At 43.6% G+C, this 17,739-nt stretch overlaps 1 protein-coding gene and 1 long non-coding RNA gene across 21 annotated transcripts in view; one reads left to right on the top strand and one right to left on the bottom strand.

Moving 5' to 3' along the window:
- TANC2 (tetratricopeptide repeat, ankyrin repeat and coiled-coil containing 2) overlaps window positions 1–17,739 on the top strand; it is a 441,341-nt gene that overhangs the window by 410,678 nt on the left and 12,924 nt on the right. For all 18 annotated transcript variants that reach the window (XM_053259180.1, XM_053259181.1, XM_053259185.1 and 15 more), the window contains 5 exons: window positions 3,798–3,931; window positions 7,935–8,058; window positions 12,013–12,188; window positions 13,503–13,635; window positions 15,137–15,228. In XM_053259180.1, coding sequence (XP_053115155.1) covers window positions 3,798–3,931; window positions 7,935–8,058; window positions 12,013–12,188; window positions 13,503–13,635; window positions 15,137–15,228 — 659 coding nt within the window. The remainder of the gene's footprint in view (window positions 1–3,797; window positions 3,932–7,934; window positions 8,059–12,012; window positions 12,189–13,502; window positions 13,636–15,136; window positions 15,229–17,739) is intronic.
- The window catches only part of LOC128328931 (uncharacterized), a 45,538-nt gene continuing 42,169 nt past the window's right edge, over window positions 14,371–17,739 (bottom strand). For 2 of the 3 annotated variants that reach the window (XR_008309455.1, XR_008309453.1), the window contains one exon: window positions 14,371–15,424. This is a non-coding gene — a long non-coding RNA (uncharacterized LOC128328931). Of the gene's footprint in view, window positions 15,425–17,161; window positions 17,361–17,739 lie in introns of all 3 variants that reach the window. The other variant, XR_008309454.1, reaches the window with a different exon arrangement.

The raw sequence follows: 17,739 nt of genomic DNA, 5'->3' as shown, positions 1-17,739 counted from the left end.
GAAGGCCACTGCCATGAAGGTTTCCTTACAATATGTCATCCTGCTACTGATCTATGAAACAAGAATCCCAATAAACCATTGTAGCAGGTGATTCCTCTCTGGCAAAGAGAAGGGGCTTTTTAGGAGACAGCTTTCCCCCAAAGCAAATCTGTATCACAGTATTCAACTGCTCATTTAAAATGGATGCATTATACACAGTTGGAAAGTTCACCAGTCTCAGTAATAATGTAGTGGTCTTCTGAGAGATCTGCATTGGGTTTATTTTATGCAGAGCATTTCCTTACATGGAGGGAGGACACTGAAAAGGGGTTGGTATGAGTGGAATCAAATTAATGGAGAGAGAAGCTAGGTCAGAATAGCAAAGGGACAGATTTGAGCAGCATAATGTGGCCTGTTAGAGAATGGGTGGATGAAAAAGTGGGGTAAGAGGACGCTTGAGAAGGGACAGAAAATATAAATGGGATGTCTTTCTCGGAGATGGAGCTGGTTCAGACATCACACGGAACCTTGGTTAAAGCCTGGTGCTGAACAGTGTCCCCAGCCTCAGGAGCATGCGCTTCTCCCCTTCCATGCTTGCACAAACATCTACTTCCAAATGAGGTTAAAATAAACTCTCATCAGTCTTGATGTCTGAACTTACCCATCTTGTTTGAGTCTAACCTACTTACTTGAAATAAACTGCAATCTGTAACTCACTTCATAGTTTTGCTTCAGACTGCAGTTTATTTCAAGTAAGTAGGTTAGAATAACTAAGATTGGTCAGCTTGGACATCATGACTGATCTTGGTTTATTTTAACCTAAATCAGAAGTAGACATGCAGGCACGGGAAGGATTCTCCCTTTTTTTATATCCCTCCCCTTGTATATTTATGGAGTGGCTTGCTATAGGGCGTTGATACTGGGTGCAGATGTAGGGCAGGCTAGGAGGGCTATGTATATTTAATTTGAAGTGGACACAGGGGCAGAGCCACCATTGGGCCAACGGGTTCAAAGAACCCGGGCCGGTGGCCAATCAGGAGCCGCGAGAGCGGCCCCGACACGCCCCACGCGCCTGACGTCAGACGCAGGGGCGGTAGTTTAGCTCCCGAGCGGGGGCCGCGCGGCCCCTTCGGGAGCTAAACAAAGGCTGGTGCTGCATTCACAGTGCCAGCCAGGAGTGGCTCTTCCCTGCAAAGGCAGGGAAGAGTCACTCCTGGCTGGCGCTGCAAACGCAGCGCCAGCCTAATTAGCTCCTGAAGGGGTCGTGCGGCCCCTTCAGGAGCTAAGCCTGGTGCTGCGTTCGCAATACAGCCCAGAAGGGGCTCTTCCCTACAGGGAAGAGCCGCTCCTGGGCTGCGCTGCGAACACAGCACCAGGCTTCGTCTAACTGCCGAAGGGGCTGCGTGGCCCCTTCAGCAGTTAAACTGCTGCAGCGATCCCGAACGGAGCCTCAAGGCTCTGTTTGGGAGCCAGACCACACCCCCGTGTCTGACATCAGATGCAGGGGCGGGGCTATCGGGGCGCCCGCACACGGGCCGCCGGCGGGCTAGCTATGCCCCTGAGTGGGCAAATGGTTGATTTTTAATAATTTTTTGAATTGTTTCTAAAACCATCAAAAAGTCTTATAAGTGGCTTGTTTCATGGCAGAAAATTACAAAAACATCTGGAACTGAACCCCACCCCCAGACCATCATTCCACAGCCATGTGGAGAAATCTGCCCTTTGACTTCATAAAAAAGTTACTTTGGTTAGTGAATCTTAAGAATGAATCTTAAGACTGTAGACTATGGGGCTTCTACTGCATGTACTGTACTGCATGCACAGTTCCTTAACTAGACTGTTGCTTTTGGGTTTTTTTCTAATGGTTATCAATATCTTTTGTATCACTTTAGAGTCAGTGTTATAGTGACTCCAGTGTGAGGCTTGGTTTAGATTTCTGCTCGCCGTAAAGCTTATTGCAGGGGTCTTCAAACTTGGGTCCCCAGATATTGTTGTACTAGAACTCCCCTCATCCCCAAAGGCTGTTGTGGTTGGAGTCAAGATGATGGAAGTTGTAGTTCAGTAATTTTTATTTATATGTATTTAAATATTGGAGAATGACTGTCAGTAAACATTGGTTCAGTTCAGTGGGGTTCTAGTAGTGTTCCATGGGGTTGGTTTCCCCCCGCCATTCATTAGTGTAATCTTTGTCCTGACATGGAAAAGATACAGAATATACAATGGCATGGCTGATGCTCTGGAGGGGGGCAGCGGCCTTGGCTCTGGCCATATAGCCTGGCCCACCCCCACTTTTGTGATCCCCCCAAGAATTTTTGGCTGGCTACGGGCCTGCCCCCGCAACCCCTGGCTATCATTGTACTCTCCCTCAGCTGCCCCTGTGTGAAGCCAGCACATAGGGGCAGCTTGGGGAGAGTACTGTTGGCGCGCAATAATAGCCAGGGGTGGGTGGGGATGGCATGATTAAGGAAGTGGTAGCGAGCGGCGGAGGAGCAGGTATGGGCCTGCTCTCCTCTGTGTTAAAGGGGATGTGTAATTCCTCCATGTTAAAGGGATGTGCTATGATTTGGCGTCCAGATCGTGTTTCATGCACATCCCTACAGCTGAAGTTCCACATGACATCTGAGCTAGCCCACCTTTGATCTCTGCTATTAAGCGGGTTGCATTTCAGTGAAGGATTTCTGCTGGGCTTTGCCAGTAATTCACTATGTCAGTGCTGGGAAAGTATGACCTCCAAAGCTAAGTGCTTTGGTTTGTTTTTCAGGGTACAAGTGTCTCTTTTATCCCAGACAGTGCACATTGTGCCAGGAAAGAGGCACTTTCATGTTATACAAAACACTTGTGGTCTTGAAAACTAATGATAACAGAAAAGGCTTTTGCGGCGGGTGTGCTCTGCTTTTGGCTGGAAATAAAGTCCACATTTGTATTTAGATGAAATCTTTTCTGCCGGATGATTACATTCGTTTTTTCTCCTGTTAAGCTTTCAGAGACTTGTAAATTAAAATGGGTTTCTTATACAGCATTATTTCCTTAAAAGCTTCTGACTAAATTGCATTTCAGAACCAGGGACTCAGACCATTCAGTGCTTTGGGTCAGTTTCAGGTGAAACGGAAGTTGTTCCAGTTCAGGCCAATAAAGGTTGGGTAACCCATTCTAGCATGCCTGAACCAGCTCAGACCTAATTAATGTGGGGTAATATATACAGATACATGCACATGATAATGCCAAATTGCCTATTTGAACATATTTCCTTTTCCTTTGGTCATGGACCATAATAAAGATACAATCAATCATCATTCATATGTGAACAGGTGATTAATATATTTGTGATATTCTCTTTTGTTAATATGGTTTAGCGGTGCTTCATATTTAATATAGTAATTGGAAGAGTCTGTAGATTGTACAGGAATTGGGATATGGATAGGGGAGCAATATGTTGATCCTTGATTATTATCTGATCTGATAGTGAAGGATGTGATGTGGTGGAAAACTTAGCAGGTTTAATTTTTTTTTTTTAAGTATGCAAAAATTCCTTCTGCTACCAATGGAGTTCTGCTAATTTGCAGTGTAGAAGCGCCTGTGCTCTTCATGGTTTGCTGGTGCTTCATTTGTCAACCAGTATTCTGAAGCCTTTGCTGTTCAACAATCACAACCCTTATCTTTCTTTTAAAAGTAGGCTGCAAGCCTATAGGCAGGGATTATCTCTGCTTTGGCACACCACCTAGGTGCAGAACAACAACAACAACCATAGCTGGAATTTGCAAAGCAGATGGCATTCTTGGCATGAACTTTCCTTCCAACCAGCCTTTTCTGTCTTCTAGCTCTGACAGCTGCAGCTGGACGAGGCAAGCTGGATGTTTGTCGTCTGCTGCTCGAGCAGGGAGCAGCTGTAGCCCAGCCCAACCGACGTGGGGTTGTTCCCTTATTCAGCGCAGTTAGACAAGGCCATTGGCAGGTAAGAGAAATGGGAGGGAGTCTGCAGGAGGAAGCTGCTCCTTATCCTTGTCCTGAGGGAGTTAGCAAGAATTGATGATTGATTGATTGATTGATTGATCCTCGCACAGGGTGGAGTAATTTCTTTGTGAGATATTTTTGTTGACAAAAACATGGGAAGGGTTCAGGCATGCATCTGCCCATGAAGAAGTAAAAAAGATATGTGAATGCCTGAGTACTTCTGTGTTTCAGTTATATAAAGGCTTTTAGAGATATGGGAGTGCTTCTGTGTCACAGAGACGTAACATGCAAAGCTGTAATTAAAGGTAGCCCTTGTGAACCAATACTTATACCATTTATGGGAGTACAGAAGGAAAGGAAATTGCTTTGACCCATTGCCAAAGAGAGCATTTGATAACAAATGCACTTCCTTCCCTTCTTTAAATGTGCTTGATTCACATGTAAACAGAGCCTATCTCTAATTTAAAGCAGGCTTATGGCTCATAGATGCTGATGGAAATTTCCTGTGATAGACAGAACATGTTTTGCTCAAAGGTGGCAAACATTCAAATTCAAACACAGGCAGATTTTTCTACTTATAGTAGGAAACTTCCAGTAGTCAACCCCTGTTAAATAATTTATTCTGTGTCCCCCATGTATCCCTTTGTGGCCTTGTCCCATATCAACTGTTGTCCTTGCCTAGCAGCATGACTATAGCCCCTTCCCCTTTGCAACCTCACATTTGGGTTAATTAGAGTATTACCTTGTTGGGATTAATATGTTTCTAGTCATAGTAATTGCTGATGCAGTTGTTCAGATCTGGGTATCCTCTGGGTTCCAGGTCATCCAGCAGCCAGCTTAATTTCTGGGTGAGGAGAGTTCATGGGTATTTGTATTCATAACCTTCATTTGGAATTATGGAATTACCAGTGTTTTTGCAAAGAATAACAGTGTTACTTTAAGATAATTCAGCACGTATATGTAGGAAAAGAAGATATGCATTAGAACTGGTAGCTGGAAGGTGCAGTCAGCAAGGCCAGGAACTCAACCTAGAAGCCATCTGGCAGTGTGGGCATTCCTTGGCCTAGGCTTTCTGAAGACTTCAGATCTATTTAAAGCCAGAGTATTGTTATGCACTCTCCACTTCCCTGAATGTTGAGAAGTTTCTGAGGTAGCATAGCCCAGGCTTGGTTTCCTTTCAGGGAGAAAGCACTGGAGACTTAAGACATGTTTTGTAGTATTTGCTTGTTTCAAGCCTATCAGTGTTAATCCACCTTGTGATCTCCATCATTCTGAACTGTGCACTCCAGAACTGGATCAGCCTTGATGGAGCTGAACAAACATTGTTCTTGCCTCTTCTTATTGAGACTCCAGGTTGTTCTGGGTTCCTTTCAATTCCTTCATTAGCTATTGGGACTTGGTTTCCTTCCCCTCACTTTTAACACCCACCTCAAACTTAACTTTAACGTAATAAGATACAACCTACATAGGAAACAAGAAAAGGAGGGGGGGAACAACAACAAAAACCTTCTAAGGATATATATTTTTTATCTTCAAAGCATAAACAATTCATTTAAAATTCAACCAAATAGCTCAAAATACCTCTTCTTTACTTTTTTTTTTGTTTGTTTGTTTTGGGGGGGAGGGCAGACCCAGTTCAAATGCTGACAAGGAACACATCAGTTATCCAAAGTTGCAGTTCAGGAGTAAATTTGTCTTTCCAATGCTGTATTATAAACCTTTTGGCAACTCCCACAAGCACAAAGAATCCACAATTCTTGATGTAATGCTAGATTCTATATCCTGGGGATGTACCCAACAAAACATGAGTGTCCTTGAGAGGCAATGATAGCTGCAATGTCATGTTAACAACCTTATGAATTTCAAGCCAAAATGGCACAACTGGACAGGACAAAACCATATGCGTAAGTGTACCCTCATAGAGATTACACCTCCAACATCTAGAGGTCTATGACCATCCCTTGCTAAACATTATCTGAGGTGCCCAGTAAACACAGAATAAAAGTTTCTGCTGTTTTAGCCTCATTTTAAGATCCAAAGAGGCATGTTTAACTGCCTTCAAAGCAACTCGCCATTGATTTAATTAGATAATGTATTCAAGATCATTGTTCCAAAGAACTTGGATATAATCAATATCAATATCAATAAACTTCTGATAGAGCAAGGTTACAGGCTTTGGTGATGCAACAAATGTTCCAGGTCTGATAGTATATATGGAGTTTCAGAACGTGCAATCGCATCAGGACCAAAAAGTCATGATAGTAAATGGTTTTGCTGAATAAATTGCCAGCTAGCATTTAAAGATAAATCAAACTTGGCTCTCAAAGTCTCAAAATATTTAAAAATGGCTTCAGAAGAGATCAGTTGATGTAGCGTAATGATGTTGTGGGAGACCCAATTAGCCCAATAAAAAGATTTGCTAGCAATCTTCAAACAGGGATTCTCCTACAATGTAAGCTTTTTCATGCTGGGAAGAATCTAAACCGTGTCTAGAATCTGAAGATCTCCATATATGGCTTGCTGCTCCAAATACTGGTAATGGCCTAGATCCACAAATAAATTATGATCCAAGCACCTACCAAGATTTCCATGGGGTCAAACAATAACTTTCGAGCTGAGCCAAGGTGTAACCGAAACCTGGGACTCATTGTTGCACCCTAAAACTGAAGATAGAATAAATGCCCAATGATAAGCTTGAAAATGCTGAAAGTTAAACCTGCCTTCTTCAAAAGGTAGTTGAAGTTTGCAAAGTGAAAATCTAGGTGGGTGTCTTAGCCATAAAAAGTAATTAACTAATTTATAGACTTGCTTATAATACTATGAAGGTACAAGCAATGGAAGATCTCTTAAAATATATATGCCCCTCAGCATTAGATTCATCTTAATCACATTTATTTTGCCCCAGATACTCAATGGAATCATAACCCACCCATCTAAGTCATTTTTCATTTGAACCAAACATTGGAAAATTTTGACTTTACTTAATTGAGAAAGCTTCCTAGAATTTACTATCCCTAAATACACAAGAGATTATGGACACCACCTAAAACCATTCTTGCTTCAAGAATGCCTTTAAGCTTCTGACGTTGCTGTAGCAAGGCATCCATTTGCTGTTGGAACTTGGCTTCTATGCTATCCAGCAAATGCAAATTGACTTCCCCTAGAAGTTTTGCTTTTTGATCCATCTTGACTCCCATCACACCAGTTCATTTTCTTTCCAAGGAAACTCAGCCCCACTTCTGACAGCAATGTTGCACACTTTCCTAGGCAATGAGAAATTACAGGGGCAACAGTACCTATGTTTAGTTCCTTTGGATGACAGAAAACTGGAGATTTATAACATTTGTGTACCTATGAAAGCCTATGCTTCGCCTGCTGCCCTGCTCAAGATTTCCATACAGAGACCCCGAAGCCCAAAACTCTTCATCCTTCAGCTCTCACTCTCTTTGCTTCTGTCTCTCCCGCCCCCCAAATGCAAATTTTCTGTTTTGTCATGCAAACCTTTTACATCAGCTTCTCCCCTAAGCTGAGGATGTAGCTGGGGTGGGGTCACCTTCTCCAAGCTTTCATGGTTAATATTCAAGAGAAATCTTCAGATATCTCCCAACCATTATCCTTTCATTGAAGAAACATCAAACCACCATCCTGGGCCATTAACAGTAATCTGCATTTCACTGCAGTGGCTGGCCATCAGTTGTAACAGTATTTAAAATCAAAACTTACAAAAGTTAAGGAAATATTAAGAGGTGGGAGAATTTGGAAGGACTGGACTAAGCAGAAGCAGCATAATGGTGTTTTATTGTGGTGGTGGTGGTGGTGGTGGTTACTGTATTTTCATAGTGATGGCTGTCTTGTGCACATTTTTACTGAAAATTCGAGGTATGCATGTTTAAAATACATAAGCTGAAACTTAGCATGAATAGAAAGCATGGAGGCTGATACTGTATTTCTTCACTCTTGGCTTGTGCATCATTTGTGCTCAGTGCTTTTTTGCGTGCTTTCAGATTGTCGATCTCTTGCTCACCCACGGTGCAGATGTTAATATGGCAGATAAACAAGGTCGGACTCCTTTGATGATGGCGGCTTCAGAGGGACATTTGGGCACAGTGGAATTCTTACTGGCACAAGGTTAGTTCTTTGGCAGCACTAAGTAAGTAAGCACTAAGAACAAACTGAGGCTGAATCCAAGCAAGATGGAGGTACTCACTGTGGGAGGTCAAGACTTAGGAAGTGGTTTAGATCTGCCTGTTCTGAATGGGGTTGCACTCCCCCTGGAAAGAGCAGGTACGTAGTCTGGGAGTGCTTCTAGACCCAAACCTCTCCCTGATTTCTCAGGTTGAGGCAGTGGCCAGGAGTGCTTTCTGTCAGCTTCGGCTGATTCACCAGCTACGTCCATTTCTGGAGATAAACTACCTTAAAGCAGTGGTGCATATGCTGGTAGCATCCAGGCTTGTCTACTGCAGTGGGCTCCACGTTGGGCTGCCTTTGTACATAGTTCGGAAACTGCATTTGGTACAGAGTGCAGCAGCCAGGTTGGTCTCCTGGGTTGCCCGAAGAGATCATATTACACCCATTTTAAAAGAACTACACAGGCTGCCAATAAGTTTCCGGGTGAAATACAAAGTGCTGGTTATTACCTTTCAAGTCCTAAATGGCTTGGCTCTGAGGTATTTAAGAGAGCGCCTTCTTCTTCATCAATCCCACCGCATGTTAAGATCATTTGGAGAGGTCCAGTTGCAGTTGCCACCAGCAAAGTTGGTGGTGACTCGAGACTGGGCCTTTTCTAAAGTTGCTCCAGGACTCTGGAACACGCTTCATAATGAAATTAGAGTTTCCCCTTCTCTGAACATTTTTAAGAAGGACCTAAAAGCATACCAGTTTAGTCAGGCTTCTTCGTTTATAGTTTTAAAGCTTTGGTTTTAGAGTTTTTATTGTATTTTAAACTGTTTTAATTACGTTAATGTTTTAATGGTTTTATATTGTGAACCGCCTAGGGACTTTTTTGTATGGGGCGGTATATAAATGTACTAAATAATAATAAAATAATAAGTAGGTAAGAAAGCAGCAGATAAATAAGTCCAAAATTTATTTGACTTATGCGTAAACAGACTGCAGTGAGTTCAAAGATTGCTCTGATGATAGGCTTTGGTCAGCTTCTCACTGTACAAATTATATTAGATGAAATTATGCAAGCTAAACTCATTGTACCAGTGTTTAGTGAGGTATACCAATGCTTCGTGTCTGTTACAGAGTTAAATTTGTCATGGGGCTTGATTTTTAGTAGAGAGGGGTTGGGGGATTGCTTTAGAAGCTTTTTTCGGAGCTGAAGGAGTAGAAAAGATGGCAGAGAGATGGCTGTGTTGTGAACCAAGCCTGATTTTGTGCTTAGGAGCTAGCAGATGAAATTAGTCTGGCTTCACCAGTGTCACAAAGTGACCAGTTCTTTTATACGGTGACCATGTAGGATCTGGGAACACAAGGAAGAAAGGAGATCAAAGCAATCCTAAATTATTCAATGGGCTTTATTGAGTACAAAAGAATAACATCAATCTAACTGAGCAGAAAGCAGAACAATCTATCAGAATTACTAACAATATTTCAACCATAACCAGTAACAAACATTCGCCCACTGTTCCTAACTATCATATGTGTGTGTATTAAACCCTCCTAGAGCCTAATATAATTCAGATATAGGCGGAAGGGGGGGGGTAAGGAAGGTTGAGGACTGGCATGGGTTGGGGAGATCAGGAATTAGTAGAGGGAAGAGGGGAAAGGAGAAGGAGGGAAAAGGATGGAGGGATCCAAGGCTTGTGGAGCAGCATATTACCAAGGTCAGAGGCTTGAGAGCGGTGGGGCTTTCAGCTGAAGGAGAGAGGCTGTAGCTGGAAACAGGAGCTTGAGAGCGATGGTCAAGCAGGCAGTTTGCTCAGAGTGAGGCCGAGAGTGAGAGCACCATGGCCGGGGAAGTCTTGACTTCTCACTGCGCAGCAGAAGTCACAGACAGTTCCTGTCCATGGACAGAGTTCCTGCTTGTTGCCCCGCGGCTTAGCAGCAAACTCTGGGATGGCTGTTGAACAAGTATGCTTGTTAGGCAAGATTGCTGACTCTGTCCAGTAAGCCTCATTCTTTATAGTTGTATCTTCCTTTGAGCTCCATAGAGTCTACTCAAAATATCCTCACCCTTCCTGGGTCCCCAAAAGGTGACAATTTGCTGTTACCTTCTGGATATTGTCTTCAGGATATTAGCTCAGTCCAGGGTAAACAGGGTCTCAGTTCATCTCCTGTTAGCAGAGTATTGTTCTATTGTCATTTCCAAAGTAAATTTGCCTCTTGATCCCAAGAATGTTAAAAGTCAGGAATTAGTGAAATAATTAGTTCTATTTGTGTGAGACAGCAATTAAATTACTTCTTGTGTACCTCTGTCTAGTGTGCAATTATAACAAAAGAAATTTTAAAGTAACATCAAAAGGGGTACGTGTGTGAGGCGAGTTAATCAATAGATTTAACTAAGGCAGAAGCATTCTGTCAGTGAGGTAAGGGGATTACTGGAGAGCAAGTGAATTTAAGCTGGCTCTGTTAAAAACAATCACATACACCAGTCCAGAGACACCTTTGGACTCATACGTGCCCTTGGGTTTCTTATGTTAGGTGGACTCCCTACTACCTTAAATACTGGGCTCCAATTCATGCCCACAAAGGAATGTGGACTGGCTCCTTGCATTGAAATGACTGGGGAAACCGGCTCCATGTCCATATCTAGAACAAATGCCAGCCCCATTCCATTCTGCCCTTAATGACTGCATATTTAAATTCAGAGAAAGCAAAGGCTGAGAATTACCCACAGGTCTTATTTGTCAACATTCTAAAACTAAGAGAAATACAAAAGACCTCCCGCCAAACACAGCAGCAGATCTGTAGCAGGCTTTGCATTTTAAAAGGACTTTGAAATTTGTGTTTATCATTTCATTAAGATCAAGCTGTGAAGACACAAGTGTTAATTAGTATATTGCTCAGCAAATATAATTTAAGCTGAACTTGATTAATCCAGGCCCCTTGTAAATAGTTTCTGACATTAGTCATATTAGAATTCATATCCGAGAATCAAAAAACCTTCCGCTTAAGAGGAGAGTTAAGGCACTTACAAATTCACTCATGCGCCAAAAAGCACTAAAATTATAGGTTAAGGTGTCTACTCTGACATGCATGCCATGTAAGCAGTAAACACATCTTTGTTCTCCAACCCCAATAATCTGACTCTGCTGTTTGTTTGGGACACTGAGGATACCACAGGGGGTATGTCCACCTAGCAAAGCACTGACCCTGCCCCCCTGCTTTTGCTCTGCACTTTCATGTGTTTTCAGCATAATTAGTTAGGAGTGGCATAGGTCTTTTAACACCTTTGTCCCAATGCGTTCCACTGCTGCGAGTTAGCAATCCACACTGTAAAAAACAGAGCATGGATTACTTGTTAGGTGCCTGTGGGAAGCTTTACAAATAGATCTGCTACCAAGGAGGGCTAGGCAAGCAGCTAGCTTGCTTTTCGGTTTCAAAGAGCAGAAGGAGCACCTTCGGGATCAGGCCGTGGCTCCTCAGCTTTCTGCATGCTTATAGTGAGTGGATTGACTCAGAAGTAAGCAAGCAGCAATTGGCAGCAAGCTAATTGTTCCTACTGCAATGTATCTTCAGAAGACATAAGCAACTAGCTGGGGTGGATGCAGAGAATCTGCGCTTTTAGTTCTCCCCCCGCCCGCTGCCATTTTCTCCCCCTACCTGCCCACCCACCGCTGTCGTTTTCTCCCCCCGCCTGCCCGAAAGCCTGTCTGCCACCGCCGCTTTCCTCTTCCCCTGCCGGCAGCTTGTTCGCGAACTCTCACAAGAGCTGCCACACATGGGATTAGCGATGGGTACACCTAAGAGAAATATATAGAGAGAAGATATTTTGGAGGGTACACATCTTTTTAACGAGGCCCACACGTTCCTGAGGGGTGGTGGAAACCTGCCATAAGTGGAGCTCTACTGAGGGACACATCCATACTGTCCCAGCTGGTAAATATGCCCCCTTGCTTGCTCTGTTTCTTCCAGGCTCCTCTATTTCCCTAATGGACAAAGAAGGGCTGACCGCCCTCAGCTGGGCTTGCCTGAAGGGCCACCTTTCAGTAGTGAGATCATTGGTAGAAAGTGGAGCTGCTACAGACCATGCTGACAAAAATGGGCGCACTCCATTGGATCTGGCTGCTTTTTATGGTGATGCAGAGGTGGTAAGTGTTGTTTGGGAAATCAGGTCTATGAGGAACAGGGGGCTTAGGTCAATATTTTGAATATCAAAGTCTTTCTCAAGCTTTAACTGGAGCTGGTTGAGGCCTATCAGCACCAGGTGGAGTGGGGGCACTGCCCAGTGATGCCAAGATGCTGCTAGCCATGCCCCCTGATGCCAATGTCACACCAGGGGATGGTGCTAGCCCACCTCCCATGTGTCCACCACCCTTCCTCATCTCCCTGCTGCCTTACTTTCTGGGCAACTGGGGTTTAAAACTGCAGATCGGCGGCTTGAGACAGAAGCAAGAGAGGTGACTTGGCAAGAATGGAGCTTCTAGCTTTGCTAGCCTGGACACTTTCTCTCTTGCTGTCTCCCCCCACCAGGCCTTCCACTAACAGGTTTGTGTGCTGCATCTGTTCTGTTTGGGGAGAAAAGCACAGCACCACCCTCTGACACTGATGTTGGCATCGGGGCTGGACTGGGCCAGTTGGTGGCAGGGGGACAGGGAGGGAGGGCAGAAAAGTGGCAAGGAGCCAGTGAGCAGCAGCAGCAGCAGTAGGCAGGTGAGGCAGCACCTGTGGGCAGTGGAGGGTGGGGTGAAATGCTCACACTGGCACGGGCACCACCAATTGTCCGACCTCTGTAGTGGCCAACCCTTTGGACAAATGCAGCATTACTTAAATTTAAAATATGTGGTAATGCCACTTCAGCATGCAGTACAGCATATATTACTTCCCAAATTGTGGGGAGGTTTTGCCTCTAAACTGTTGTGCTAAAGATCAGACATCAGCACGATGCTATAGTGTCAGGTGGGAGCATATTTCTGCCTCCTTAGGCACTGCTGCTCCTATCCAAGCATGCAACAGACTCCTTGTTTGTTTTGTTTTACCATTTGTAGTATCTGTGCCAGAGATTTGCCAATCAAGTTGTACCTAATGAGTTAGGAAGCCAAGTTAGGCTGATGGCTCATCTGGTTTGAAACCAAGAGAGACACACCTGATCTTTAGGAGCATGGTCACATTTGTGGTATATTTGCTCTTTGGTTGTGACACATTGCGATTTGGAATGTGTGGATTGGCATATGGACAGTCTTCCTTTGGGCAGGGAGTTAGACATGACAACGTTTTGATTCCTTCCAATTATAAGTATCATTAAGTCCTCAATAGCCAGATGAGGTGAGGGAGCAAAAACTGAAGTGATGAACCACTGTTTAGCTCAGCATCCCACCCTCAGCTCTTTTGGGCTCAGAAACTTTAATTGCATAACCATGATGTCTTCTAGGGCGGTGCTGATTCAACCATTTGCTTATTTGTAGGTTCAGTTCCTGGTGGATCACGGAGCTATGATTGAGCATGTGGACTACAGCGGGATGCGCCCTCTGGACAGGGCAGTGGGTTGCCGCAATACTTCTGTTGTGGTCACCCTCCTGAAGAAAGGAGCCAAGATAGGTAGGAAGGAATGACAGGAAAGGAAACTCAGCTGTTTGAATCTAGTAAGAACCATGTCGTCCCAGGCTGTGTGAATACAACGGACTCCCATGAAACAGGCATGTCAAGGGTGGAGAGGAAGCTAGGTCTGCTTCACCAGCAGAATGCTAGCATTTGTGTGTGGTATAACCACTGTGGAGTGTTGCTAGAGCGGTGGAGTTTTGCCTCTCCTTGACACTTGGCAAACTGAGGAAGCAACTCTTGTCAGTCATGAGGTCTTCCTTCTGAGAATGACCATCAGATTGACAGTTGTGCTGTGCTGATATGCTGCTGTCAGCTGCTGCTTTCGCTGCTCTGTAGATGCTTCCAGATTTGAGCATTACCTGCGCTACTGCCTGTCCCCCACAGCCTCTCGCGTCACAGGAAAATGTGCTAGTGCCTTGGCTGCTTTGCTGCCTGCCTCTCACTGCTGCTTTTTCCTTTTTTAAATTCACCTTCATCCATTTTTTTCTCCCTCTCCTACAACTTTTTTGTTTTTTCCTTTTCTTCAAAGGCTGTCAGACGCTACCGAGTCGCCCACGAGGTATACTTCACTGCTGTCAGCATCCAGCTTGGTGGTCTGACAGCTCTGCTTTCTCTTCTATGGTTTTGCCTGCATGTATTTCCCCCACACACTGTAATCTTTTCATTTTCCTCACCTTTGAATAATTAATTTTTTCCTTACTGTTGCAGAGAATAACTTGAACTCAAGACTAATTCACTTTTAAACACAGTTCATTTATTTTTCACCCAAAGCCTGCTGAAATGCTTCCCCATGCCCTTCTGGCTGTTTGAGAATTCCCTATTTGACAATTAACTTGCTAAGTGAGGCCACTAATACTTATGGGTTTTTTAAAGACCTGCATAATACAGCTATAGAATTGGACTCAGACTGGGCTGCATTAGAAAAGGAATGCAGTTGGTCATCCAAAACACTTCACAGGTATAAGCCCTGTGTGAAGTGACAGTCGTTCTGAAACATGGCAGCTTTTTAAAACTCTGAACTTACATGTGTTAGTGAAGATGAAGATGTCGTAAAGCAATTCTCAAGTCCAAATACATCCAGATTGCTGTAGTACAACATAGATGGCTCTATTTAAAGTTATATAGATAAGAATACATTGTTTGCTAAACTCTTTGGTTTCCTCCTTAATCACTTTCCCCAGAACATAACTGTCTCTCCCATCAATGCCAATCCATGAATTTTATTGTCCTCTTGTGGAAATGACTCCAGCAGCTGTGAGTCATTTCAGATGAGTCGAAAGGAAAGACTGCGTGGAAAAGGTGCCTTTAACTCTGAGACATGCTTATGAAAGCCCAGCACTTTCTTTGGGACCATGTTGCACCTTGGCTTGGCTGTACCAAGTTGTTCTCTCCAGCAGAAATTTCCTCTCCCAGGATATTTTTCCACCTTAGCTTTCCTCCCTTACCACCTTTTGCATTGTATGAGTTTTTTACCCATCATGCATCCTGTACACTACAGGTCCAGCAACTTGGGCGATGGCCACCTCCAAGCCAGACATCATGGTCATCCTGTTGAGCAAGCTGATGGAGGAGGGGGACATGTTTTACAAGGTGAGATTGAAAATAGAGCTTTCACCAAGTGCCAGTCACTGAGCTTCTATTTAGTTCTTTGGCTGGTCATTTCTCTACTGATGCAGCTGCACCAAACAGAATCTCAGCTTTCAGTTTTGGCTGTGGCTGCAGGATTGGAAATGTCAGGTGTCTGGCGCTTCACTGCTCTGCAAAATTCTTTCTCCCTTCCAATGTCCTGAAGAAGCATAATAATGTTATGTAAATGAGCAGGGCTATATGAATGTGCTAATATGCACAGTGTACTTACATCACATAATTTAGTGCAGAATGTTCTATTTTTACACCAAATATAAAAAATCCTGATAGGCACTTGTGTTACTGAATACAGAGAAATTCCCCGTCACAAGTGCCCCTTACTTCTGAACATTACAATATGTATAGGTCACATAGGAAGCTAGCTTATACAAAATCAGACCATTAGTCTATCTAGCTCAGTATTGTCTACACTGACTGGCAGTGGCTCCAAAGTTTCAGGCAAGAGTTTTCCCCACATCCACCCTGGGGATTGAACCTGAACTTTCTGCAAATGCACTGAGCTACATCCCCATCCCCAAAGGTTCAAGGTTGCCCCCGTGGAGCATCTCTCTCTCCCTCCCTCTTTTTGAGATTTTGCTCTGGTAACTTAGCCCAGAGACATATGTTTTGGGCAGTATATATATTTGTTAAATAAAATTAAATAAATAAATAAATAAATAAATAAGCATCTCCCATCCCAGCCAAGATAATTTCTACTTCTGTGTCCTTTTTAGCATGTCTTCCTCTTCCTTTGGCATCTGAGAGTTTTTATCGGGCTTTGTACATGGCTCTTGGGATTCAACACATCCATGAAGCACATGCACTCAGAGCTTCAGTCTACACTGGGCCCCATTGCTGAATGATGCAGCTGCAACATCAGTGTATGAACAGCTTGCCAAACACAGCCCAGCAAAAACGGTGCCTGTCTTTTCCAGAGACATCTCAGCTGTGCCAAACCAACAGCTCAGAAACCTCCTTCAGTCATGCCCTGTGTCACTTCTGGACAAGACTTGGAGAATGTTGGTGTAAAACCTAGAGTTCTCAGAACTTGTCAAGCAGGGAATGTATGAATATGCCCGTTAGCCCACGAAAAGTGATTTGCCTTGACAGAACATTTACATACTCTACCCTAATATCTAGAAGAGCTTTTGTTGAACTAGGGTGGTTCTCTTTACTCTGTAACTTAAGCTATTATCAAACTGCTTATATACTATTCTAAGAATTAAAATTTTGCTTCCAACTGTATATAAGGCAAGCTGAGAGTCAGGGCAGATATCATGCTTCTGATCTCTAACCATGGCTAAAAGATTACCTGCAGATGTAGAATTCTCTCTCTCTCTCTCTCTCTCACACACACACACACCTACCTCAAATTCTTCCTGCCCTTCTCCTGCCAGCCTTAATTAACCATGTCTGCACTAGTCCTTGACCCACACTAACCAGTGTTGACTTTGATCATGGTTGAGGTTGGAAAATACAAACGTCTTGAGCATGATTAAGCTGTTAGGTGAGAAGAACTTGCAAGTGAAAGGAGAGGGACTGGGGGAAATCCAGAGGCCACTCATAACTACTCAGTCATGAGTGGAAATTACATCTGCACTTGGCTAAAGCAAACAGGAGGGAATATGTAAAGCTGGATCCACAAGTGGCCATTCACCAGAGATACAGTGATGCTGAAATGGTGTAATATACTTAATAAATAATCATGAATTGCATATAATATACTCGCCTGCCCTGCCCTCTTTTTCCACCTTTGTGCCAAGATAGCCACTTTGTTTTTGAGAAATTGAATCAATCTACAAACATCACTGCTGCAGGACAGTTCTCCCCTCAGACATGACATCTGTAGATTAATCCCTGCTGATCTGTTAATTTCCCCATAAAAAGTAAGACTTACTAGTCCATCATGTGCTCCTTCAAGGTTTAGTATACTGTTAGAGACTTGCGTTTTGGGCTGTATACAGATGTGTTAAATAAATAAACAAAATAGTTGTTCCCCTTTCCATTTTAGTTTACACATGGCCTATAATGGCTGACTGCTCCACTTGTGGCAGAGCCGGGCATTTTGTTCCTCAGAATGCCTCTCAGGGTTGCTTCTGAAAAACAGAGATAGAGGGGGTTTTTTTTACAAATCCACAACATCTGAAAGATCTTCCACGTTTGAACACGTTCATTATTAGAATATGTGGGTTGAGACCTATCCACACCTTTCAGACATTATGAAGACACATGTTTTGTGAGTTGAGTGGTTTATTCCATTCCCTTCTTATGTCTGTAATGTGTATTTGACCCTCAGAGGGCTGCCTGTGGTTGATCTTCCATTTCTCTTCAAAAAAGGAATTCAAGATAGAAAAGATTGCCACAGAATAAGTAAGATCATTGGAGGTGGGGGAAGGGAGACCCACGTGGAGAAGGAACCTGTTAACATCCTGCAAGACAGCACTGGGTAATGAAAGGCCAGAACCACAATGTCTA

The sequence above is a fragment of the Hemicordylus capensis genome, chromosome 6 (genome assembly GCF_027244095.1).
Source record: "Hemicordylus capensis ecotype Gifberg chromosome 6, rHemCap1.1.pri, whole genome shotgun sequence".
In the NCBI taxonomy this organism is placed as follows: Eukaryota; Metazoa; Chordata; class Lepidosauria; order Squamata; family Cordylidae; genus Hemicordylus; species Hemicordylus capensis.
This window is presented reverse-complemented; position numbering and strand designations above follow the sequence as displayed.